Here is a 25165-nt window from a genome sequence, read left to right as displayed (position 1 = left end):
TGTTAATGATTCCGTGTAGCACTCTTTGTGAGCAAAAACTTTACAGAAAATTAAAGGAAACTTGTATGGACATAGCATGGAAAGAAGATACCGGTCTCCAGCCATCGTCACGGCATTATTGCTACCTTAGTATGTGCCTTGTGTACGTATGTATGTTAAACTTCTTTGACACCGTACATAGCCAATCGTGCTAATCGAAGGTGCGGGGGAAGGACAACAAACTTAACACAAAAAGCAGTCCTGAAGAAATTTGTTTCAATTTGAGATTCAAAGTGTTTGTCCCCAGCAGCTTCATAATTTTGGAAGGAAGAGCGTTCCAGACGGCCGCAGAAGTGCATCTGAAAGCGCACGATGTGGTGGACCGTCTCTTGTTTCGATGGCTAGCCAAACGCCGCTGCTGTTGCTGCTCCTGCGAGCATGGAAGGTGTGAATTTGATCACACTTATCAGAATCGCCTCGAACTTCCTTGAGAGCTCCGGACCCGTTCGGAGTGTGGCGAGTGAGATGATTAACCATAAAAGGGGTGTTAACCTTTGCACCTTCACAGAAGACATTCAGGTGTCAACTGTGTGAGTGATCCCAAATATCGATTTCAAATGGAGAATGCTTCCCATGCAAAGAAAGAAAAAAGATCTCCCCCCATATATCTTGTATACAAACTGTTGGGGCAAGTGTTGTTCACGAGCACCTATGAAGGCCTGGACTGCTCTATTACGGGGTGGTGTGGCCAGGACCAGGCACGACCGCCTTTCAGAACAATATATTGTAGGCCTGTACCATTACCTTCCTACTATTATAGTAATTATAATGATACTAAAGGTGTTGTTTGGCACACAGAAACTGAACTGGCAGTGCACCTACCCCAGAGTTTCATCGCTAGTTTGTTGGCTTGCAACATCCGGTAACTGCCGCCACTGCCGACGGTCTTGGCCTGCGGTCGTTCCTCGTTCGAGGAGGGAGCTGCTTAGCCCAATGGTGGCCTTGCCAGCAGGACTCGGAAGTCCGAGTCTGACCGTGCGATTGATCCATTGTTCACGCCGCGTTAGAATGGCAGAGCTGTGTTGGGGAATGCAAATCGGATCGCTAGTAAAGCACTCGAAATGAGCATTGCGAGCGCTGTGCACGCACCCAGATAATGTTAACTGCTCGTCACCACGGGTCCTGCGGTGGCATGATGGTAACCATCTCGCCTGGGATATAGGAATTCATGGTTTAGATCCCGATCCTGACACCTGTATATTCTGGAGTTTGCATGCGTCTCTCCCCATGGTCATGTGGATTTTTCTCCTGGGTTCCTCCGGTTTTCTCCTCCACATTTAGAAACATGCTTTTATTTAGCCGCAATACATTTCCACACAATGAGCCACTTCGTTGAGCTATCATTTGTGGCCAGGTCACTGCTAAAAAAGAGCTTTATAGCTTGGTGGGCCTTGCGTGATAAAATAAAATTTATATTCTTGGTTCTTTCGGTAAAGTCACGTTACGTAGAAGGGAAATAATAAAATAATATAAATATAAAACAATAAAAAATTCTCACGACCTTTCGACTGCAACACAAGCAATCATCATCAGGCGTGAAATCCACAGCAATAAAATGATGCATTTTTTGATGATTGTTTGTGTTGCAGTCGAAACATCATGAGAATTTTTTATTGTTTTATATTTATATTATTTTATTATTTCCCTTCTACGTGACTTTACCGAAAGAACCAAGAATATGAATCCCTGCAGTCACGAAAGCTTTAAATAAAAAAATACAATTTAGTTTTAGATTTTTTAACACAACGAAGCATTTTCATTAATTATTCAATGATAGCATTGCCTCTTGCTTGCTTGATTTTACCCACTCTTTTCTCTGCTAAAGTACGAATCCCAAAAAACACCCCTCCCTGCCGTCGCCCTCAAACTCTCATCGCGTCCGTTTGTTTCTCCCCTTGTACGGTGTCGTGAGGATGCGATCGCGCTCATCGGTGAATCGTGCATCAGGTGACCCATCGCGGGGGGTGGCGGTCGCTTCAGCAGGCCCCTTTCTCTACGTCACCCTAGTAGCAGAAACGCTTACAAAAAAATTGTTTTATTTTACCAGGTAAGGCCGACTGAGCTATGTAGCTCTTTTTCAGACGCGACCTGGCCACATCGACAGCTCAACGAGTGGCCTATCATCATGTGGAAATATGTAGCAGCCAAATACTCTAAACGCACGTTGTTTCTAAATGTGGTGGGAAAAAAACCAGAAGCCCCGGAGAAAAATCCACGCGACCACGCGCTGCAAACTCTAAATATATAGCAGGCATTGTCATCGTCGGGATCGAACCCACGACCTCCCGCATACCAGGCGACGGAGTTACCGTCTCTTAGCCCCCGCCGGTGTCCATTTACACTTGTTTTGATGCAAAATTTTGTCTGCTCTGTTCCACAGAGGCTCGCGAGCTCGTTCTGAAGGCTCAGATCTTGGCGGGAGGTCGAGGCAAGGGCTCCTTCAGCAGTGGGCTCAAGGGAGGTGTTCATCTCACCAAGGAGTGAGTTTTAAACTGCTCGCGCACTTTCTATTTTAATCGGCCATGGCCGATCCACTGCTGGATAGTATACGTTAATAAATCTTTCAAGTATCCCTACTTAAAGCTTTCGTGACTGCAGGTTTTCATATTCTTGGATCTTTCGGTAAAGTGAGGACGGCTGCTTGTGTTGTGGCCGAAACGTCGTGAGAATGTTTTATTTTTATTATTTTATTGTTTCCCTTCTACGTGACTTTACCGAAAGATCCAAGAATAAGTATTCTTACGTTTATTTTCTCCCTAAATTGTCTTGCATTTTAATTAATTGTCTCGCTTGTCTCAGTCCCTTTTTGCACGCATGCGCTGTGTCAACGCACGTTAGAGACACGAGACTCATTTCAAGTGCCGGAATGCGATCCATTTATTAACCCGGTAATGCAGCGTATACGTTCAGAATGTGCCACTTAGGTGTGATATACTGTATTAAATAACATAGAACATGCCGGGGTAATTTACCTAACCCCGGTACATCTCAGCATATTGCAGACAATTCATTTCCTTTCGGGACAGGTACATTTACTTAATGACCTGTCAACACCGTTGCATGCCTTTGATATATACCGCAGATAAAGCTGCGAAGCGATCATCCATTCCTTTTTTTGGGCCCTAAATTTCCCACCAACGCACGCGACCAAGTCGGCTTGCACCTTCCATTACCAAGGTTGGCTACGTACGGGGCGAAGGAAGTTCAACTTGCGTTGCCATGATATTATTTGTTCGTGATACAATCCGATGTCAGAGTTCATGGTGTAACAATTATCACGATACCCACAAACGTGTAATTTGTATTTCACATAAAAAAAACTTCATTGCTACTCTTACTTGTAGGACAGATAAAGATTATGTAAATGTTCTTCAACTGCAGTTCTCTTAACATAATCCGTAGGTATATCTTATAATTGCAATCTATGTCTCTTCAGAAACCCACTCAAAGTGACTCAGTTTGTGGGAATGCTGCCATCTGTACCGTGGGTCTCATAGCTTTGAAATTATCGGCATGCTCGATTTGATAAATTATATATACATGTTCGTATATGAATGTTATCGACAGATAGATTTGACACATGCATTCTGAATGCAATTATGAAAAGATAAGATTGCGTTTTCTGTGATCATTTTCAAGGCTATCGCATGATTACACAGTGTATAGATGGACTTGAAAATACATTTTAGTTTCAAGTATTTTTTTTAGGTCAAAAATATGATCCATGATGGAGGTTTTTTTTTCACCGAGTTGGTCGCAACATTCACAAGGATACCACGTGAACATCAACACGGTCAACAGTAATGTTAAACAACCATTGGAAGTTACATTTTGAGGATACATTAAATCCCTTAATATCGTAACATTCTACCCAGCAGAAGGTATGAAGTTGATCCACTGCACAATAGCTCGCATGAAATGTTAATTACATTATAATTCACAAGCTAAATGTTGATAATGACTAATTTATTACCATGCCTAATTTTAGTTGTGCGTAGCAAAACGACGTAAGTGGTACCATCATAACAAACTAAATTTGACACAAAGGCTGCGCTGTAACGGTGTAGTACATGCAAACAGGGCTTCCCATCCGCTCAAGTCATGTCAGCCTGTATTCAAGCATCTTCAGCTGACAGTTGCTCCGATTAAATTGAAATTACATTCTCACTGGTACAGCAGTGACGGTCCCACCTGATGACGGAGACTTGTGTTGCCTCCGAAACGTCGTGATTTATTTTATTTCTATTATTTCTATTATTTATTTTTACCTACTTGACTTTACCGAAAAGACCTAAGAGTAGTGACGCACTGGTTAACTTGCAGTGCGACAAACCCGGTGCCCGGTTTTGATTCCTGGCTGGAGTTCAAATTAGCGACGATTCGTAGCAGAACCATTCCTGCCCCCTCCTCCTCCTCACTGTCGCCATCCCACACTGTTCAGTGTGGTGAAGTATGGTTAGAAAAAACAACCCTCAATGACTGACATGGTGTGGCGAGGCCTTCATCCCCTAGTGGATTAAGAATGGCTGCAATGTATTAATTTTATTTATTGTTTTCATGCAATGTACACCAATTTGCAGACACTGACATGCAGCCGTTGTTTAGGCAAATACACATTCTCTCTCCTATGAGTAGAAGAATAAATCTGAAGACTTTGTAAAGACATTGAGGCAACACACCTTCTGTCAAACCAGACAAGAGCCTCCCGGGGTTTCACCGTACCATTTGGGCCATTCCAATGCATTAACATTGATTCTTACACTCATGGAATTGTGAGCTTGTGAATACAGTATACTCTCGATTATCTGCTTGCGGTTGATCCGATTTCAGGATTGACTTGCCACCTGAGATTTTGACGTAAATTAATAACTGATGGATTTTCTTTAAGCCCAAATTAATAATCTAAAACCAGTTATACATTGCTATTCTTGGAAATATTTTATTATGAGTCACGCGCTTAAACCGAACAAATATGCGCTCCGGTGAATCCGAAATCCACGTGATCGCCGCTACAGTACAGTAGTTACATATCTTTACAACAGTGGGTGGAGTTTCATTGTGATTGGGGCGGCTCTGCTATCCATCTAGTGAGCGTAGTCTTCTGTGGGGGAGCAGGAAAGTGTGATGATGGAGCACGCGCATTCGTTCGATATCGAAAGAGTAACAATCAAAATCGTCAGTTGTGCTTCGTTTTGAGTGATTTATCCTCATTAATTTTGTGAGTTTTAATTTATACCTGTATTTTTGGCATAGAAATCCGCGGAAAATGTATATTTTTGGATTGGCAACGATTTTGAATTATCCTTGGCCATCCTCCCCGTCATTAGCGGGGATAATCGAGTCGACTGGGTTCATGCTGTCTGTTGGAACACCGAGGTTTTCACAGCCGCTTAGCAGTCCATCGTATTGAGTTGAAATCGGCTCAACTCGTAAAGATGCCTGCAGAATCTTCTTGATTCTTTCGGTAAAGTCACGTAGAAGGGAAATAATGAAATAATAAAAATAAAACATTTAATTATTCTCACGACGTTTCGGCCACAACGCAAGCAGCCGTCCTCAGGTGAAGAACAGGTCTGTCGAGAAGACAGCTCCTCCTACCTCCTCCTCTTCCTCCTCCTCTTTCCGACAGACCTGTTCTTCACCTAAGGACGGCTGCTTGCGTTGTGGCCGAAACGTCGTGAGAATTATTTAATAATGTTTTATTTTTATTATTTTATTATTTTCCTTCTACGTGACTTTACCGAAAGAACCAAGAAGATGAATCCTTGCAGTCACGAAAGCTTGAAATCGAAATGCCTGCAGAAGCTTGTGGAAAACATCTTGAGGGAAGGAACGCTCAATTCCGCGGCTCCTGTGGCTCCTGCAGCTACTGGAGTCCGCAAAATTTTCTACCAATCTAGCAAAACAATGATTTTCAATATGAATTGTGATCTTGAATAGCGACCAATCCTTGGCACTGTTAATGACAATTAATTGTTGCCCCCCCCCCCCGCCTTCCCACCAAAGAGTGAACATTAATCGACTCGCAAAGGGAGGTGAAATGTTACGTGCGCAGCTGATGCATTGAGATTATTTTAATTGTTTTGCTTTGATAAATGTACACGTAATAAGCCACTTTGTTGAGCTATCATTTGTGGCCAGGTCGCTTATGAAAAATAAGTTAATAGCTCAGTGGGCTTTACCTGGTAAGATAAAACATAATTTAGTTTTATTTGTATTTTTGTAAGTGATTTGTCTTGACCTTTCCTATCCTTGGCACTCCTGTCGTATTTTTGTCATGTTTGTTGTTACGGTCTGACCCGCCCCTGCTGTGGATATGTGTGACAAAGAGCTTTATAGCTCATCGGATTCCTCCAGTATAAGTAAATATTCTGATTCTGTGTTACAACTCTTTCATGTTTGTTGTTGTTCTTCTTCCGTCTATCTGTGTTTCTGCTGAACAGTCCTCAGGTGGTGAAAGACCTTTCTGCAAAAATGCTCGGCTTTAACCTCGTCACAAAACAGACCCCCAAGGAAGGCGTTTGTGTTTCAAAGGTGAGACGCTATTTCCATTTAACTTTAATGTTGATGTATACACACACAACAAAGATGTCCCCAATAGCCTCAACAGTCTGTTGGGGCAATTGCTGTTAGCGAGCATCTATGAAGGCCTTCGCGGCACACGAGGATGTCGGTGACCAGCATCACGCCCGGCCGCCTTTGTCTCCCCAGTGCTGATGTTTACTACACACCGCGCCAGGTACTTCATTTAAGACAGAGTTGATTCGGAGGGGCACGTGACCGGTCCAGATAATCGTCACCAATGTTGGCCGTGAGCGAGAATCGAACTCGGATCGCTGGGTTCTTCGCGCAGTGTGCTAACCATTGCACCACCGCTTCCCACATACACAGAGTAGGTGACGCATCCACACGCACACCCTGCGTATTTTCTGCTATTAAAATAATGTTTTTGGTGCTTGCGGTCAGCTTTTGCTTACGGTCTAATAAAGTGCGTGAATTTATAGAAGGTATTTCTTACTCGTTCCTTGTAATGTTTCACGACCAAATACAACAAATTAAATACGAAAAATATATAGTAGCCTGCGGTACTATTGCTCCAAGTAGTGTTCTGTGTTTCGATTGCAGGTTCCCACCAATGATAAATATATGGCTTCATGATGCTACACGTAGACATTTATTTATCTATCTTGAGAGCCCTACTTCGTTTGGAGATTACATTTTCAGCAAACTCCTGCATTGTGTGGCTTAGCCAATTCCTCTTGGAGGAGTGTTTTTGCAAGCGAAAGGAAACTAGAGTATTGGGGAAAAACACATTTATACCCATGGGATTAGGTCCACACAACAAAGGAGTTTAAGAACCCACTGCTAGAGGTGATCAGGTGTACATACGATCACGGGTTAGAGCACTGACCCAGTAGCCCTGAGATCCTAGGTTCGAATCTAGGGCACACACCCGGAATTAAAGCGGTGTTCTCAAGCGGAGTGAGTTGATTGTCTCAGCCCCGATCATCAGTAAATGTGCGAAAAAACCCCATCGTGTGAGTTTTTTTTTCTTAATTTGGCTCATTCCATCTTTCAAAACCAGTAAGTGTGGTCTGATTGATACGCAGATGAGCAGTCTCAGCAGGTTATAAAGAGGTGTTCCCTGAAAGTGGACATTTCAATTGTCTTTATCTCATGACATGATGCTGATAGCACAATTATAATCCACTTGCTGTACTGCCATCTCCTGGCTGTCTCACAGCCCAGCAGGGTTGGAAGTGTCACGTGATTATCTCCGTGAAATTACATGCCTGCTCCACCATGCCTGACATTCAAAGTATCTCCAATGATTAATTCACATAGCGCACAATTACGCAGCCTGTAGGAAGCTAGCTGAAATTATATATTTTAGAAAATAAAGAGGGATGCGACGTTATTTTATAATTCGAACGGGTGTTATTGTCTGCTGGTCCAGCTGTGTTGGTGGGTAGTAGGGCCATGCAGCCAATGTCATCGTTAAACCGTACTATGCTTCACCAGCCTGCACTGACCGGCGTGAAAGAGTGGTCAGTTAAAGTATCATGGCCGGAACTGCGTGGGGGAAGCCCTCACCTTGCAGTGGATTAAAAAACAGTGCTTGTACACGTCTTGTGCAAACACTTAGATGTTCTCCGACGTCTATTCGGGTCGTTACCGCGTGTTGTCCGGCCGCGACGTTCCTGAAAAAGCTGCCGACGCTCTGGAGCGAAACTTCGGACATGGTGCCGAAGCCGCAGTCGAAGAGCTGTACGGCACGGTCGCGAACAAGTGGTAAGCCCAGAGATGTTGATGATCACGGGGAAACCCCCTCCTCTCGCGCAGGTGATGATCGCGGAGGCGTTGGACATCTCCAGGGAGACCTATCTCGCCATCCTCATGGACAGGACCTTCAACGGACCCGTGCTCGTCGGCAGCCCCTGCGGCGGGATGGACATCGAAGAGGTCGCTAAAAATAACCCCGAACTCATCTTCAAGGTGCGTCTGCTAAAAACGAGGAATGTTAACTCCTTCACCTGGTATACAGGAGGTCATGGGCTCGATCCCGACCCTGACGCCTGCTGTATATTTGAAGTTTGCATGTTCTCTATTCACGTGGATTTTTCCCCGGGTCCTCCGGTTTTCCTCTCCACATTGAGAAATGACGCGCGTTTGGAGTTTTTTTGCTGCTATAAATGTCCACGTGATGAGCCACTTCGTTGAGCTATCCTTTGTGGCCAGCTCCCTGGGGCGACCGATTGAGTCCCTGGTCGCGAAGTAGGGACTGAGATTTTGAGGTCCCTACTTCGCTGCGCATGCCGGCACCCACTCCCGGCCAGGTGGCCGGGAGTGAGTGCCGTTTTTTAATGACGGGGACTCCCTCTGCTCTTTCCTCGGGCTTCTCTGTTTCACTTTCAAATTGCGCACGTTATAAATGTGTTCACGAACGAAGGACGGAATCTGGCAGCCCGAGCTTGAATTCCTGTCACAGCTATCATCAGTGGTGAGTGATAACTGAACCGGCCGTGATATTTGTATATATTTTACCATCTTCTTGGTTCTTTCGGTAAAGTCACTAAAATAATAAAATAATAAAACATAAGTCAATAAAATAATAAAATAATAATACATAATAAAATCAAACATAATAAAATAATATTTTATAAAATAATATTTTATAAAATAATATTTTATTATGTTTTATTATTTTATTATTTTATTACTTCCCTTCTACGTGACTTTACCGAAAGAACCATGAAGATGAATCCCTGAAGTCACGAAAGCCTTAAATCGAAATATATTTTACCAGGTAAGACCCAATGAGCTGTAGAGCGCTTTTGCAGAAGTGAACCCGACTTCTCTCCTCTGCCCACCCTCCCACCACTCCCATCCCCCCATAAACAAACGCCGCCGCTCCCTTCAATGTATTATGGTCTAAAGTTATCCAGGAATTTCCTGTAATGCTGTCTTCCGTTTCACCATAAGTTAATAGAACATTCGTTACTTTGCGACACACCTGTAAGTAGCACGGACAAAACCGCAGTGCTGTCATACTCGAGTTGCGGCAGCACGTGTGATATTCGATGTTATTCTCCAAATCCGTAATGGGATTTCCTGTTCGAAACGTGACATTTCTCCACTCTGAGAACCATGTCACCATGTGTGCACGTTCTCAGTGGTTTTTTTTTGCTTCAAAAGTTGAACTCGGTTCCAAGGAAAAATTTAGGGGCGCTGCATTGGCGAGATGTTGACTACCTTGCCGGGTATGCAGGAGGTCGTGGGTTCGATGCTGACCCTGACACCTCTATATTTGGAGTTTGCATGTTCTCTCTCTCTGTGATCGCATGGAGTTTCTCCAGGTCCTCTTTTTTTTTTACTTTTTTTTCTTCGAAGCTATTAAGAGTATTTGGCTGCTAAACATTTCTGCACGATAAGCCACTTCATTAAGCTATCATTTGTGGCCAGGTCGCTTCTGAAAAAGAGCTCCATAGCTCAGTTGGCCTTATCTCGTAAAATAATAATAGTTTAGTTCCGTTTTAGATGATTATTGGTAGCACCGACGAGAATAGGGAATGGTTGGCACACAGAGGTCACCTGCTGGATCTCCTGGCCCGGCTGTTGAAGTAATGCGGCAAGTTTCTAAAAACAAGGTCCCTCCGCCTCTGCCCACTCGGCAGTATGGATGGCTCCACCACAAATTGTCGGTCGGCAGATCCGCGTGTGCTGTTGGTGGCGTTAGTAAGTGTATGGGTACTCCCACGTCTTCGAAGATGTCTGAGCAGCGTGGAAGAGGAGGCTAAATGCCCACTGAAGAGGATCTCTCGATCCCCCCAGAGTGGATATCCTTCTGCCAGCAGGAGCACGAGAAAGCATTTGCAGGGCAGCGCCTTCAACCTTTTACACGAGAAGTGTTTTCAATTGGGAACTATTTATGTCCTTTGTGTATGTGCTTTGTCTCAACAGTTGCCAAACCCTGTTGTTGCACTTGTTAGAAATGAGGTTTGAAGAAAACTGCAAGGATATCAACAGGATACTAATCAGTTCACCCTCCCAGCCCTGCGATGAATATTCACGGTTCTCAAATCACAGTTCCATTCAAGAATGATTATTAGTTTCTTTGTCCCTTTTTTACATTTAATTTGTACTGCTTCTCATTAAAATCAAATTGTATTTGATGCTTCTGCGTTGGCAGTGGTGTACAAGCACAATTGACATCAGCAACTCAACACAACCTTCAATAACAACACTGTGGCCTTAAAATAATAATACGATATATAATAGGGGAAGTTTTGGTGCAATTGGCTCTTCTTCTTAGCACATGTGTTTGCCCATCAGTATCGTAGGGTTTTGTCATTTACTCTTAAACGAAATGTCACACGCACATACCATCTGCGTAGAACGTTCATATGCTATAAATAATCAATTCTCACGTCATTTGATATGTGGTGCAATCGCATTTTTCAAACTACATTTCAGCGATAATTTGCACGATATATATGCGACATTACTTTTGTCGTTTAAAATGAATGGGGAAATGCGACTAAATGAATAAGCTCTTATTAAAGAATGATTAATAAAATGAACAATACACGCATTTTTACAATTATTCGGTAAAAATGTTAAGTCGCACTAATGCGGGTTGGTTATTCTATCAACTCTCGTGGCACATGAAATCTTCCAGTCGCGCTTTTATTTTTCTGTAAGCCGTCATTCAAACATACAACCACTTGTGAATATCGTGATTGAAAAGCAGCAAGGTTCAGAGACGGTGGTCATTGCAAACTCTAAACTATTAACTATTTATTTAATCTACAGTGAGGGAAAAAAGTATTTGATCTCCTGCTGATTTTGTACGTTTGCCCACTGACAAAGAAATGATCAGTCTATAATTTTAATGGTAGGTTTATTTGAACAGTGAGAAACAGAATAACAGCAAAAAAATCCAGAAAAACGCATGTCAAAAATGTTATAAATTGATTTGCATTTTAATGAGGGAAATAAGTATTTGACCCCTCTGCAAAACATGACTTAGTACTTGGTGGCAAAACCCTTGTTGGCAATCACAGAGGTCAGACGTTTCTTGTAGTTGGCGACCAGGTTTGCACACATCTCAGGAGGGATTTTGTCCCACTCCTCTTTGCAGATCTTCTCCAAGTCATTAAGGTTTTGAGGCTGACCTTTCGCAACTCGAACCTTCAGCTTCCTCCACAGCATTTCTATGGGATTAAGGTCTGGAGACTGGCTAGGCCACTCCAGGACCTTAATGTGCTTCTTCTTGAACCACTCCTTTGTTGCCTTGGCCTTGTGTTTTGGGTCATTGTCATGCTGGAATACCCATCCACGACCCATTTTCAATGTTCTGGCTGAGGGAAGATTTGACGGTAAATGGCCACGTCCATCGTCCCTTTGATGCGGTGAAGTTGTCCTGTCCCCTTAGCAGAAAAACACCCCCAAAGCATAATGTTTCCACCTCCATGTTTGACGGTGGGGATGGTGATCTTGGGGTCATAGGCAGCATTCCTCCTCCTCCAAACACGGCGAGTTGAGTTGATGCCAAAGAGCTCCATTTTGGTCCCATCTGACCACAACACTTTCACCCAGTTGTCCTCTGAATCATTCAGATGTTCATTGGCAAACTTCAGACGGGCATGTATATGTGCTTTCTTGAGCAGGGGGACCTTGCGGGCGCTGCAGGATTTCAGTCCTTCACGGCGTAGTGTGTTACCAACTGTTTTCTTGGTGACTATGGTCCCAGCTGCCTTGAGATCATTGACAAGATCCTCCCGTGTAGTTCTGGGCTGATTCCTCACCGTTCTCATGATCATTGCAACTCCACGAGGTGAGATCTTGCATGGAGCCCCAGGCCGAGGGAGATTGACAGTTCTTTTGTGTTTCTTCCATTTGCGAATAATCGCACCAACTGTTGTCACCTTCTCACCAAGCTGCTTGGCGATGGTCTTGTAGCCCATTCCAGCCTGGTGTAGGTCTACAATCTTGTCCCTGACATCCTTGGAGAGCTCTTCGGTCTTGGCCATGGTGGAGAGTTTGGAATCTGATTGATTGATTGCTTCTGTGAACAGGTGTCTTTTATACAGGTAACAAGCTGAGACTTGGAGCACTCCCTTTAAGAGTGTGCTCCTGATCTCAGCCCGTTACCTGTATAAAAGACACCTGGGACCCAGAAATCTTTCTGATTGAGAGGGGGTCGAATACTTATTTCCCTCATTAAAATGCAAATCAATTTATAACATTTTTGACATGCGTTTTTCTGGATTTTGTTGTTGTTATTCTGTCTCTCAATGTTCAAATAAACCTACCATTAAAATAATAGACTGATCATTTCTTTGTCAGTAGGCAAACGTACAAAATCAGCAGGGGATCAAATACTTTTTTCCCTCACTGTAGATTTGAAGTTTTCGTGACTGCAAGGGTCCATACTCTAGGTAAAAAAGAAAATAATAAATTCAATTAAATCACGACGTTTCGGAGGCAACACAAGCTTCCGTCTTCAGGTGGAACCGTCACAGCAAAATTACTGTATCAAGTGATACAGTATTTTAGTTTTTTTAACTACGTGACTTTACCGAAAAAAACAAAGAATATTTATTATTTTACCAGCTAAGGCCCACTGAGCTATATAGCAATTTCAGAAGCGACCTGGCCACAAATGATACCTCAAGAAAGTTGATTATCACGTGGAAATTTCTAGCAGCCATATACTCAACACATGTTTATAAATGTGGAGGGGAAAAACCGGAGGAGCCTCGAGAAAAATCCGAGTGTTTGCTCCTGCGAAATTCAACACGGGCCCGCCTGCCGTCCGAGGAGGCGTAGTCATTGGGAGCCATGCTGATTGCCCCGCACGTACGTGCACAGTATGTACATTTGGCCCCCGTAATTATATTTTTCAGGCGCCTTGAATTTTTTTGTTGGCTTTGTTCGCCGGCGACATGGAATGGCGGAGGAGAACCGCCCCCGCGTGAAATGCTCGGGGTTTTCACGAACGCTGCTGTGCTCGGTTGCGAAAACCTACGTACAACTTTCCATGCCGGCCAGTCCATTTGATTCGTCTGAAAAAATAATAATCATCATCATCGTGTATTTGTTCTCTTGAAAAGCTGTTCCCTGCACAGGGTTACTCCGTCTGCTGTTTGTTAAATGAATAATTCTTTACAGTCTTTTGTCAATCTGCAACGTCCCATATTAAAACAATGCTCAGTGATGCAACAACGTTGCACGCAACAGGCATTAAACTCAAAAATGGTTTTATATGTAATTATTAAAACAATAGCGTCTGGGAGTCATAACAGAGGGTTGTGACCTTTTGAGGTACAAAAGCCCAGGACATGTCAAAGGAATGAGCATATTTAGCAATATCAGAAGAGGGGAAACGACATGCACATTCCATTTCCTGAGTGGTGCATTTATATTTACGCAATGGACACGCACCACCTTCCCTCTTTAAATGCTTAATAACAATTGGAGATTCCACAGAACAGCTACATCAAGAAGGGGACAATCCTGGCAAAGCCGGGGCAGGTGGCAACGCTAGGCCCAACACGTTCCTCCCCTTCTCACCCAGGTGGTCTTGGCCCAGGAAGCCAGGTATGGGATATAGGGAAGGAAAGGCATCTGCTAAGTCTAGGAATAAAAAAACGGGAATTTTAGAGAAGTAATACATTTGTAAATTAGAAATATATAGAGATAACAGTTATTATTATTAAACACATGCAGTCATACGTATGAAACACATTCAGCCACGTTTGACCATCTTGTCATGATGACCTTGTGACTTCATTCAGCCAATCAAAGCCGCATCTTGCTTTTATAACTAGGACCATTATCATTGCAGGCTTGAACGAAGTTGCAAGCTGCAGCCGCCACGTTGCAGGCAGCTTCACTTTTTCCTCGTAGTCTGCATTAAACGGCGGACGTCAACGTTGGCTTTAGGCAGCATTCCAAAGAAAAAACAAAATTGCACCACTTACCTTGAGCTTTAGCCTGTACACAGCTGGAGAAGATTGGTCAACACGAACAGCTAAACAAATGGGGACATCATAACAAAGACATGAAAGGCCTCAATTGACTTTGCCGTTCCTGGGGACTGTCTTCAGTCCGATCACTCTTTCACATTACCTGCAAGCATTGAAGCTGAGTGTAAGGGAATTTGGATTGTTGTGCACGTGGCACACGGCTAACTTGTTTGATTTAAAATTCCTGCGCTGTACCAATCTTGTGGATGCGATGTCATTCTTTTTGTAGGAGGCCATAGACATCGTGGAAGGCATCAAGGATCAGCAAGCCTTGCAGATGGCCAAAAACCTGGGCTTTAAAGGCAAGCTTGAGAAACAGGTAAGAAAGAAAACGTTGTCAGTATATTACATTGTTGTATTATTTGAAGCTGTATGTGTTTCTAAAAATAGTTTTCCGCTGACTGACCTATTTTGTCGAACATTTTTTTCGCTGTATAGTATACCCATAATGGTAGTCGAATGATTACGATTCAAATTATAATAATTTCCTTTACCCAAAAAAGCCTCGCTGAATGTCAAGGTTCATTTTCAGCAGGGTTCTGCATGATGATGTTTGGCTAATTCGATTTAGTGTTTGGCTTCATGTGCGAATGAAAACCGAGTACCTGGAGAAAACTCATGCACCCGGTTTTTTTTCACTTTGACAAACATTCATTCATGGCTTTGGTCTAACTTTCCTATATAGGACCTCCAGAGCTTGGGCAATTGTTAGGACCAGTTTCGGCTGCGTTCCCGCATGCCTGTGGTTTCCTGTATCACAAAACTGCGCGTGTCGTAAATTTTACAGCGTTTTGAGATCCAGCCTTCATCATTTAACACATGTTCAAATGTTTTAATATTAATAAAAAAAATCAATATCACGACTGCCATATTCTCTCCACCTTGCAGCCCAAGTCTATATTACCTGGTATTCCCAGACGCTGTCTAATTAAAGTGCTAACCAAGTCTTAGTTCTTCTCGCATTGCAAGATCGTAGGAGGCTTGGGTGTATTATGGGTGATTTAGTCCTTGGCAGTGATTTCCCTCTTAATTGACTATAGACTCTGGAAAAAACACATTTTGGAAAAATTTAATAATAATTCTTTATTAATTTCAGTTGCATTTGCACAAGTTATATCTCGCTAAACCTTCCCTCATCCAACACTCACTCGGTTAATTGCATTTCAATGCACAAATGGCGAACGGGACCACTCTTGATTTTTATCTGCTCGGATGATGTGTGCTTTGACTAATTCAAGAAACTTTTAAGTTGTTAGAAACATCATGATTACACTACTATTGAGTGATTAATTAGATGTCCACTTTCACAAAAAAATACATTTATTCTACGCTGTCGTGTAAGCAGATTGTTTTCCTTATTTTTTTGCTCACCTACAGACATCCACTTTTTTCTGCAGAAATGTAATTAAATAGTCTACGAGATTAGCAACCAAAGCCAACTGCCGGCTCCAACGCGTTTTGTTTGAGCATGTAAATTAATGGCTTTATTTATCGTGTAATTTTTTGTTTACTTGAATGCATGTTTCTATCTCTGAAGGACACCTCTGTGTTGACGCCATGGGTGTGTAAATATGCTGGGTCCTATATAGCTCAGAGTGCAGTTAATGCCCCTGTTGCAAATCTCAAACAAATCCTTCGTGTAGATCCAGGCTTACTCGGCGCTGTCGGTGGCATTTCAATGGAAATACATAAATGAATGGAAAAATAAACAACGAAGCAACTTCCATTCCATATTTGCAGAGGCAAAATGGAATGTGTTTTAGTTTCTCAGCCTATTGGTCTCTCTGGGCTCGTATTAACCGGCAGCGTTTGTTTAAGCCGCAAAATCCACACTGCCTTTGACCTTCTTTGGTCTCATCAGCAGAGTCAGGCCTTGCTAAATAAATCTGCTGGTTTACCAGATGTTATTGGTCAAAGCACTCTAATTGATGGAGCCCCTTTAGCAAAACAACAATATCCCATAAAACCCATTACTTGCTGTGGCAAAGCTTTCCGGCTAATGTAATAAGTACATCGACTTCCATTTAATATGTCCTTAAAAAAGAAAATGTTTATTCTCAGACTTACTAGACTTACGTGAACCACTGATATTTGATACAGCTATTAGTAATTACATTGATTAAATTGTATTCACCCATGAAAACCACATGTGACAATCAATTGCCACACCCAGTTCAGTATCCTTCTTGCGATACTGCCACAAATATGTATTTGACTGCTTTGCTGATGGCTCACCCACAGTGGCCCAATCCCTGCACGATCTGACAACCCTGTCGCCGTAATTATGTAACGATACATTTCGGCCCTCTGTTAATCCAATGCTGGATGCGAATGCCTCCCACACTGCATCTGTCTTGGGGCTTGTCTGACCACATCTCATGCTGATTGGTGAATGGGTGGAGTTTCTGAACTGGTTCAGAATATTACGCGCCACTGAGGCTGGCTGTGGCTAGGTTTCGGAACTTGGATCGGCGGGTTCCTAATTCGGTGCCCTCACCGCTGTCACGCGCCGCATATCATTACCATACCTGCTGCATAGCTAAACATGTTCATTTCACTTTCCTCATTTCTCCTATATAATATGAGATTTTGTTTTATTACACGGCAGCATTTTTGGTGCTTGATTTCATGATTGAATTATAGCTTAATCCCTCAAAAATACTCCATCTATTTTCCAAACATCTCGAGAAGGAGCTTCCTCAATAGACTTCGAACTGGATGAATAAAAGATGAAACACTGGGCATTGGCATTCTACATTTAGAATTCAGGAAATGGCGCTCTGGAAAGCCTGCATTTAATTTTGGTACGGTGCAGTTGCTGCTTACTTAGATCGCACACCCCACTCTATATAATCCCCACAGCTATCCACTCTGTGGGTAACTGAGTATGTGGAGTGCCCACCAGCCCACTCTTGTCATGTGTTCCTACCTCCCTGCCTCCATCCGCCCGTTCATCCATTCATCCACCCTCGTGATGTTCCAGGATTTTTTCATTCGATTGCCCAAATGTGATCGAGGGATTGGGATTAGAATGGGTGACATTTCATTCCGACAGTGCTATATCAGCTTGTATTCACCTCACGAGACAGATTATCCACTCGGATCTCTCGCGGACCAGTGCAACCCCCCCTCCGTGTTAGAGAATGGCCCATGGAAGTGGATACCACAGAGCTACCTCTGAGGTCACTTGAAGCGACCTCTGCTCCACAAAGTAGGGGTCGGCACTGCCCCACCTGCGCCGCATGTGAGAGTGATGTCTCGCACGTCGCAGTCACTCCATTATTTACATTCTTTGAGCTGCGATTAAGCCAAATGAAGTGCCGAACCAAATTGATGGTGATGGGTTTTCTTTTTTTTTTTGCGGTCATTGTGACCACGCCGAGACTATAAACTGCACCACGCTTTGGAAGCCGGTTTAAACCACGGCTTATATTCAAACTCGGGCTCTGGGCGGCTATGCCAGCTCGCTTGCGCTCTTGACTTGTAAGTCACCTGGGCGGGGCCACCTCTCCGAGTATGCATTTTTAATTACAGCGCAATGCCTCCAGCTGCCGGCGAAATCAATTTACACGTGCCCGCGGCGCGCTATGGCGCTGTGTTGGGATCGCGGTTTGTCGAGAGCGAGCGCACTCGGTCACGTGCAGCGCTGCCACAACAGAGGCGACTGTTGGGACCGTGAGCTGGGTAGCTGCGGCGGCGGTGGCGGTAACGGTTACACTGATGGTGGTGGTGCTACTGCTGTATGCTCGCTAACCACTATCCTGGTGGTGAAGGAGGAGGCACCGTCAGTGTAGTGGTTGGCGCACTTCGCTACGAACCCGGCAACCCGAGTTTGATTCCCGATCACGGCCAACACCAGGGACGATTATCTGAACTGGTCCCGGGCCTCCGCTAGGTTGACTCAGCCTCAAATGAGTACCTGGTGCAGTGTGTAAAGATTGGGCAGACAAAAGTGGCACGCGCGTGGTGTTGGCCATCCAGCCCCTCGTGTGCCGTGCTGGCCGGCCTTCATAGATGTTCGCGAACAGCAGTTGCTCCAACAGTCTGTTAAGGCTTTACGGGGATATTTGTCTTTGGTTGTAGCAAGCAAGCGTGTTTTGCTTCACAAAGGAAGGATGTTTCCTTTGTCTATGGTGTGGAATAACGGCCCCCTGCTCGCAGTCCAGCCCTTGGTGTACGCATGGAGCGTTCCCAGTGTAGTGTGACCAACAGTGCCGCGATTGTGGCTTAGCCAGAGGCTGGCAGGCGGCGCCGCAATTGTTACCAGGACTGCTGCGGGTTCAATTCCCGGTCACGGTGATGGAAACACACGGCAGGTTTGTTCTTCATCCACCGTTGCCTCTGTGTCCTCTGGGAGATAACTTGAGTGCAGTGTGGCAAGGAGGATTGATGGGTTTTTCTCTGCGGTATGGGGGAAATTGCGAGTACGACCTGACGTCAAAGTTTGAGCTTCAGTGCCATATAGGAGAGAAAGGCTCCGCCGTCTTCATAATCGTCCGCAGCCCTGAGTCAATCCATTGCCGGGGCAAGGCCACCTCTATGGTGTGTCATTATTCAAGGCGGTTGTTTGATCATACTTCACCACACTGCTCAGTGTAGGTTGTCGAAGAGGGGCCCCTAGGGACCAGTTGAGATATCGCTCACCACCGCTGTTAGCCTTGGACAGGAATCTAACTCGGGTTGCTGGCTTCTCACCGCTACGCCGCCGCTCCACACCCCTGCCTTTACAAAGGAGTGCGGTAAATTGGCCACGTTGTTTTCATGATTAAATAAAAAGATTTCGACTTCAGACGCTGGCTTCCCGACAGACCTGTTCTTCACCTGAGGACGGCTGCTTGCGTTGTGGCCGAAACGTCGTGAGAATTATTTTATTATGTTTTGTTTATTTTATTTTATTATTTCCCTTCTACGTGACTTTACCGAAAGAACCAAGAAGAGAAATAAAAAGTTATTAAATTGTTGGAAATGAATGACTAGAGAAGAGGCACAAAATTAACCCCATAACTTTGCCCTTTTTTTATTACAGATTTCAATTTGCAATGCAATGTTGATAATATGGCATGATACAGTCTTAAATGATACTTACATTTGCAGAATAAATTGTCTCGGAAAGTTAAATAGTCAAGCTTCTAAATGTAAGTCGAGGCACATTGAGCATGGATCTTCCATCACTGTGCTTATATGAAAGCAAAGAGCTGTAACAGAGCACAGCGCTACAGCTAGAACACGGCTAATGTTGTCTGCAGGGCAACTAACGTTCCATTGGAGTTCAGTGGGTTCACCAGGTCTAGTTGCACCGCTATGGCTTCGCCTATTTCTATTGTGTACTGATTTTACACAATTCCTGTCGGTGCTCTATCGTAAATCATCATCACATCTATGAGCTCAGTTTTTTGGCAGAGTAAGAGGCCACTTTGCTTTTGATGCAACGCAATCCATTTCCTTTAAGATCCCGCCAAAGGCCATTGAGACGAGAAGTTTATTTTCCAAGTGCGGCCTTTGGTCAGTTAGATACGTTGTAACTGCAAACGCGTTCTTGTGCAACGAATGAAAACCGCTGCATTAAACATTCATGGTGACTATGAACCCGGCGACCCGAGTTAGATTCCCTGCCATGGCTCACATCAGTGGCTCGTGATGTACTGAACCGGTGCTGCCAATTGTCCTGCGCTGACTGAGATGGTGGAGTTTGGGAAACAAAGCCAGCATGATCGACGTTGTGTGGGGACGTATTAATTTTGTGGTGGGGGTTGAGAACGGCTGTAAGTTTATTTATAATTTTAAGCATCAAAATCATGGAAAACGACAACCGAAACATGACCCGCAAACGGTGGTTGTGTGCACGCGCCTGTTTATATTTTGCAGGCCGCCGAACAAATAAAGAAGCTCTACAAGTTGTTCCTCAGCGTGGATGCCACACAGGTTGAGATAAACCCATTTGGCGAGACCCCCGATGGCCAGGGTAAGTGTGGTGAGCCAGCGTGTGCCTGCAGCACCTCATGGAAATGCATCGTCGTGAAAAAAAATCACTGCTGCTCTGAATGATACTATTACCAGCCAATCAGAATTAGCATGGGGGGGGAGGGGGTTGGCGCATATGGAGGGCGTGGTGATGTGCGCGCATATGTACGAGTTTTGACCACGTACGAGGGGAAAAGGGTTGGTTGCTCCCAATTACTGAAAGTCGTTTCGAACGTTGTCCAGCAACGGGTTTTTGGTGTGATATCGGAGAACGCATCGAGTCAAAACGAGGTTCACGTTTCCCTCGCCCTTAATAGCCAGACTGCTGCGTGAAGGCAAAGTATTCTCGATCCCAACATGGCAAGTCCGCTCATTTACAAACGATGTCACGGTTCATGCAGTTGTCGCCATAATGCAAGTCGTTTTTTTTAGGAAATTTTCTAGTTTTTTTACCCCCCAAAAAATCCTAAATATATACCAAATAATGACATTTCTGCTGCGCTTATAACGAGTGGTTGTGCAGGGGACGCTGCCATCCTTGGTCATGTGATGAATCTGCCATCAAGTGGAAAAATACATCTGGAAAACGCGTAATGCTTGCGGTGGCGAGCTTGTTAACTGCCTTGCCTGGTATACAGGAGATCGTGGCTTCGACCCTGACGCCTGCTGTATATTTGGAGTTTGTACGTTCTCCCCGTGGTCGCTTGGATTTTTCTCCGGCTCCTCCGGTTTTTCCCTCCGCATTTAGAAACATGCGTTCAAAAGTATTTGGCTGCTATACATTTCCACGTAATGCGCCACTTTGTTGAGCTATCATTTGTGGCCAGGTCGCTTCTGAAAAAGAGCTATGTAGCTCGGTGGGCCTTAGCTGGTAAAATAAAAAAGTCTATTTTTAGTTTAGTGTAGCGTATGCACTTTGCAACTTTTACACAAATGCAGCCATGGCTTAGAGCAGCGATTCTCAGTGATTTTGATTTGGGGGAGGGGGGGTGGAGGGAGGGAGGGTAGGGGGGCGGAATGCAGGGGATGCCGTACCGACGGAGGAGATATGCACAATTTTGCGGTCTGCAGTCATCGCCCTTCCTTATTGTCTCATTCATTACGAAACATTCATCTCAATGACAAGGCTTGGGCTCACTGCGCACACTGCTCACGAGATTTGTAAATTTTCTTCAAATTTTGGGGAGAACTGCATTATTTTAAATCCCTTTATCCACTACAGAATTAGAAATCTCGACTTGTTCTGTACCCCCCAAAGCTGTGCATTAGAGAGCCCTCAGTCAACGTGCCCAATGGGGTCTGGTGGACACGTGCTGCAAAACACGAGGCTGTAACCCGACGAAGATAAGCACCCTTAATGGTCACAAAGCCTATCCTGCATTAGAGTGCATCAGTCTCAGAGCTAAGAAGTGCACATTGGGCTGATGCGAACGCCACAATCCCAGCTCCGACCCCGGATCAATTTCAAGATCGCACTCTGCCGTCTTCAAGGTCATCTTCTTGGTTCTTTCGGTAAGTCACGTAGAAGGGAAATAATAAAATAATACAAATAAAACATAATAAAATGATTCTCAAGACGTTTCGGCCACAACGCAAGCAGCCGTCCTCAGGTGAAGACCAGGTCTGTCGGGGAGACAGCGTCTGAAACGGCTGCTTGCGTTGTGGCCGAAACGTCGTGAGAATTATTTTATTATGTTTTATTTGTATTATTTTATTATTTCCCTTCTACGTGACTTTACCGAAAGAACCAAGAAGATGAATCCCTGCAGTCACGAAAGCTTTAAATCGAAAAAAGTCTTCAAGGTCCTCCATGGCCTTGTCCCTGCGCATGCACGCCCTCCACTCGTCTCGCGCTGTTGCTTGCTGGAGCACTCTCTGCTCCAGCAAGCAAGGCTTTCTTTGCGAGGCCACCAGTCAACCCCATGGCCTGGAACTCTTTTCCCCCAAGAGAACACTCCATGTTGTCGAACTCCCGTGTTCAAACAAAGCGTAATATACCTTATTTTTTTCTTGTGCCAATGACTGACCACCAACGCATATGCCCACCGTTTCTGTGCAGTGTCTTTGGAAGCGGCTATATTTAGACGCTGTTTTATATCCAAACTCTATTGTATTCCTGTCGTATTTTTCCTGTTACTTTGCGATTGTCAGTGCACCCATGTGAACTCTGGCTGTATGAAAATCGACTCCTTGTGCCAGTGGTAATATTTATGTGGAATTGACATCCAAACCACATAAATATCATCTGTCGAGTATCTGCAGATGCTACTGGGTTTTTTGGGACGCAGAAGGCTGTTGCCTCATGCGGAGTGACTGCTAATTATTGGGCAAGTGTATAAGGGTATATGTGTGAGTGTGGTGGGTGACAAGTAGCTTTACACGTTTCAGGATTATTGAATTTTCGGGTTCATAGCTTCACAGGGAGCACGTTGTGCGCCAAGGTCTCCCTTAATACAACACAAAATCGCATTGGGATAGATAAATAAGTGTCGTAGAAATGTTTTTTTAACGCTCAGAAATGTACATAGTTAACACAATGGTGCGCTGTGCAAAGCTGTGAACTGCAGCTTTTTGTTAATGGTTTATCAGTCGGACAACTCTTGGCATACTTGTGCTGCTAAGCGCGCAGTTTGGAGGAGCGGCGGTGGGGGGGGTGGTGGAAGTTGGCGCTTTTCTTATTCCCATTAATTATAGATGGGAATCCATCCGTGCTGCCGCTGTGTTTGACAGCTCGTCGATGTATACTCATTCAGGCCAGGGCTCCAGAAAATATTAATGTTAATGAAATGATGGTATGAAATAAAAACAACAGGAGCCTGGGGCAGATTAATGTGCCACACCAACCGTAATGGGCTTAGGCACTTATGAAATACCCCTTTTCCCGACCCTGTTTTCCGATTTGATTTTCTTTAATATTAAATGCCGGCCGCACGTAATGTGACGATCATTAGTGGAGAGACCAATTTCCGATAGATTATCGTTGAAAGTGTCTGTGGGGGGGGGGGGGGGAGGTTTTGGTTTGGGTTCGGGTGCTAATGTGTGCATGGGAGCTAATCGCAAAAATAATTTAAGAATATTGAACGAGGCAGCCTCGCTAGCACGGCTTGAGAAGCTCATGACAGGACTAGGCTGCATAACACTACTAAAGGCGTCTGCTTGATAACAATGTCATATCTTTGTAGCAACTGTATTTTGTGGATATTGCGTGGACAAAGCAGATAGGTTTGCGGAGATCTATGATCAGACGGAATATATAAGTACCGCCCTGGGCAAGAAACAAAAAAAAAGTCAAAGCAACCTAATGTGAGGCTTTTATTTTTTTGGTTTATGGATGTCGTAAAAAAAAACGTATTGAATTTTGGCTATGAGCTGCAGTGCCTGAAGTCTAACTGCTTCAAGTATAAAGTTTGTAGATGGCTTAGGAGCATGGGCAGCGGTGTGTCTATCCGTGCATTACCGAGCATTTGTCCCGAACTGAATGGGCGTGATAAGGAGCAGAGATCAAACCGCTGTTACATTTCATTGCAATTGTTTTACCACTCCGTTTTTTTTATCTGCGCACCATCGTTTATAATGCGTTCTGTCTTGCAGGCAATGTCCACGTAGTTTTTTGATCTCTGTTGCACTTACTCCCACTCATTGCGTGTGGAATCATGTGCACGTTGTACGAGGGAAACCGCAAAAAGATTAATGACTTCTATTCATTTCTCAACAAGCTTTTTATTGCCTCCTCGTGTTATTGAAATCCTGAAGAAATTCAAGGTCCATGTGATTTCCTGCGCACATGAGCATTCAGCCTCTGCTTCTCTCCTCATCTTATAGCCCTGAGTCAGTGGTGGAAATTCCAAATTCCTATGACAGGAGCAAGTCTCCCCATAGCAATTGAAAGTCCATATTTTGGCTAATGGATTCCAGATATTTTAGCCGGGTGGTGGTGGCTACGCACCCAGCCCATAATCCAGCACTGTGGTGGCCACTGCAAGGATTGGTGGCTTACACAGATTCTGCGACAACTCCCTTCCCGAGGTGCATCGGAGCCACAACCTGCTTGCCACCCTCTTTCATCTGCAATGGGATAGTGTTTCCCCTCCGCACACGTGGGTTATTTTTTTTCCCCAGGTACACTTGAGCAGTGTTGAAAATGTAAGCCAAATTTAAGGCTCTCGAGGGCCTCTCTAGAGCTTCCTGTAGTGGAGGCCCTTCTGCCAGCAGTGGCATGACCTATGTAATTGTAGGGTTGAACCTTTATTATTTTCTTTTATTTACCTTTTTAATACGGGCCTACTCGTGTTACCTGTGCCTCCCCGGAATGGAATGTCGATGTTCGATTAATCGCTCCTTGACTGTGTCCCCCTTCTATGTCTGGCAGTGGTTTGCTTCGACGCCAAGATCAACTTTGACGACAACGCCGACTACCGGCAGAAGAAGATCTTCGCTATGGGCGACATTTCCGAGAGCGATCCCATCGAGGTGGAGGCGGAGAAGCACAACCTCAAGTACATCGGGTTGGACGGAAACATCGCCTGCTTTGGTTTGTGCGCTTGCTCTTGCTACGCAGTTCACTTTCTTGAAACGTTGTTTTTTATCTGTTCTGGTCCAGTTGGAGATCAGGTTACTTAGCCAGTACGGTCGAG

General features: G+C 44.4%; 1 protein-coding gene across 1 annotated transcript in view; it reads left to right on the top strand.

The window, feature by feature from the left end:
* Positions 1-25165, top strand: part of SUCLG2 (succinate-CoA ligase GDP-forming subunit beta) — a 133959-nt gene that overhangs the window by 41576 nt on the left and 67218 nt on the right. Inside the window, exons 3-8 of the mRNA XM_078614550.1 lie at positions 2420-2519; positions 6483-6573; positions 8383-8535; positions 14800-14889; positions 20436-20532; positions 24901-25062. Of these exons, the coding sequence (XP_078470676.1) occupies positions 2420-2519; positions 6483-6573; positions 8383-8535; positions 14800-14889; positions 20436-20532; positions 24901-25062 (693 nt within the window). The remainder of the gene's footprint in view (positions 1-2419; positions 2520-6482; positions 6574-8382; positions 8536-14799; positions 14890-20435; positions 20533-24900; positions 25063-25165) is intronic.

Source organism: Lampetra planeri, chromosome 44, assembly GCF_965212315.1.
Source record: "Lampetra planeri chromosome 44, kcLamPlan1.2.h2, whole genome shotgun sequence".
In the NCBI taxonomy this organism is placed as follows: Eukaryota; Metazoa; Chordata; class Hyperoartia; order Petromyzontiformes; family Petromyzontidae; genus Lampetra; species Lampetra planeri.
This window is presented reverse-complemented; position numbering and strand designations above follow the sequence as displayed.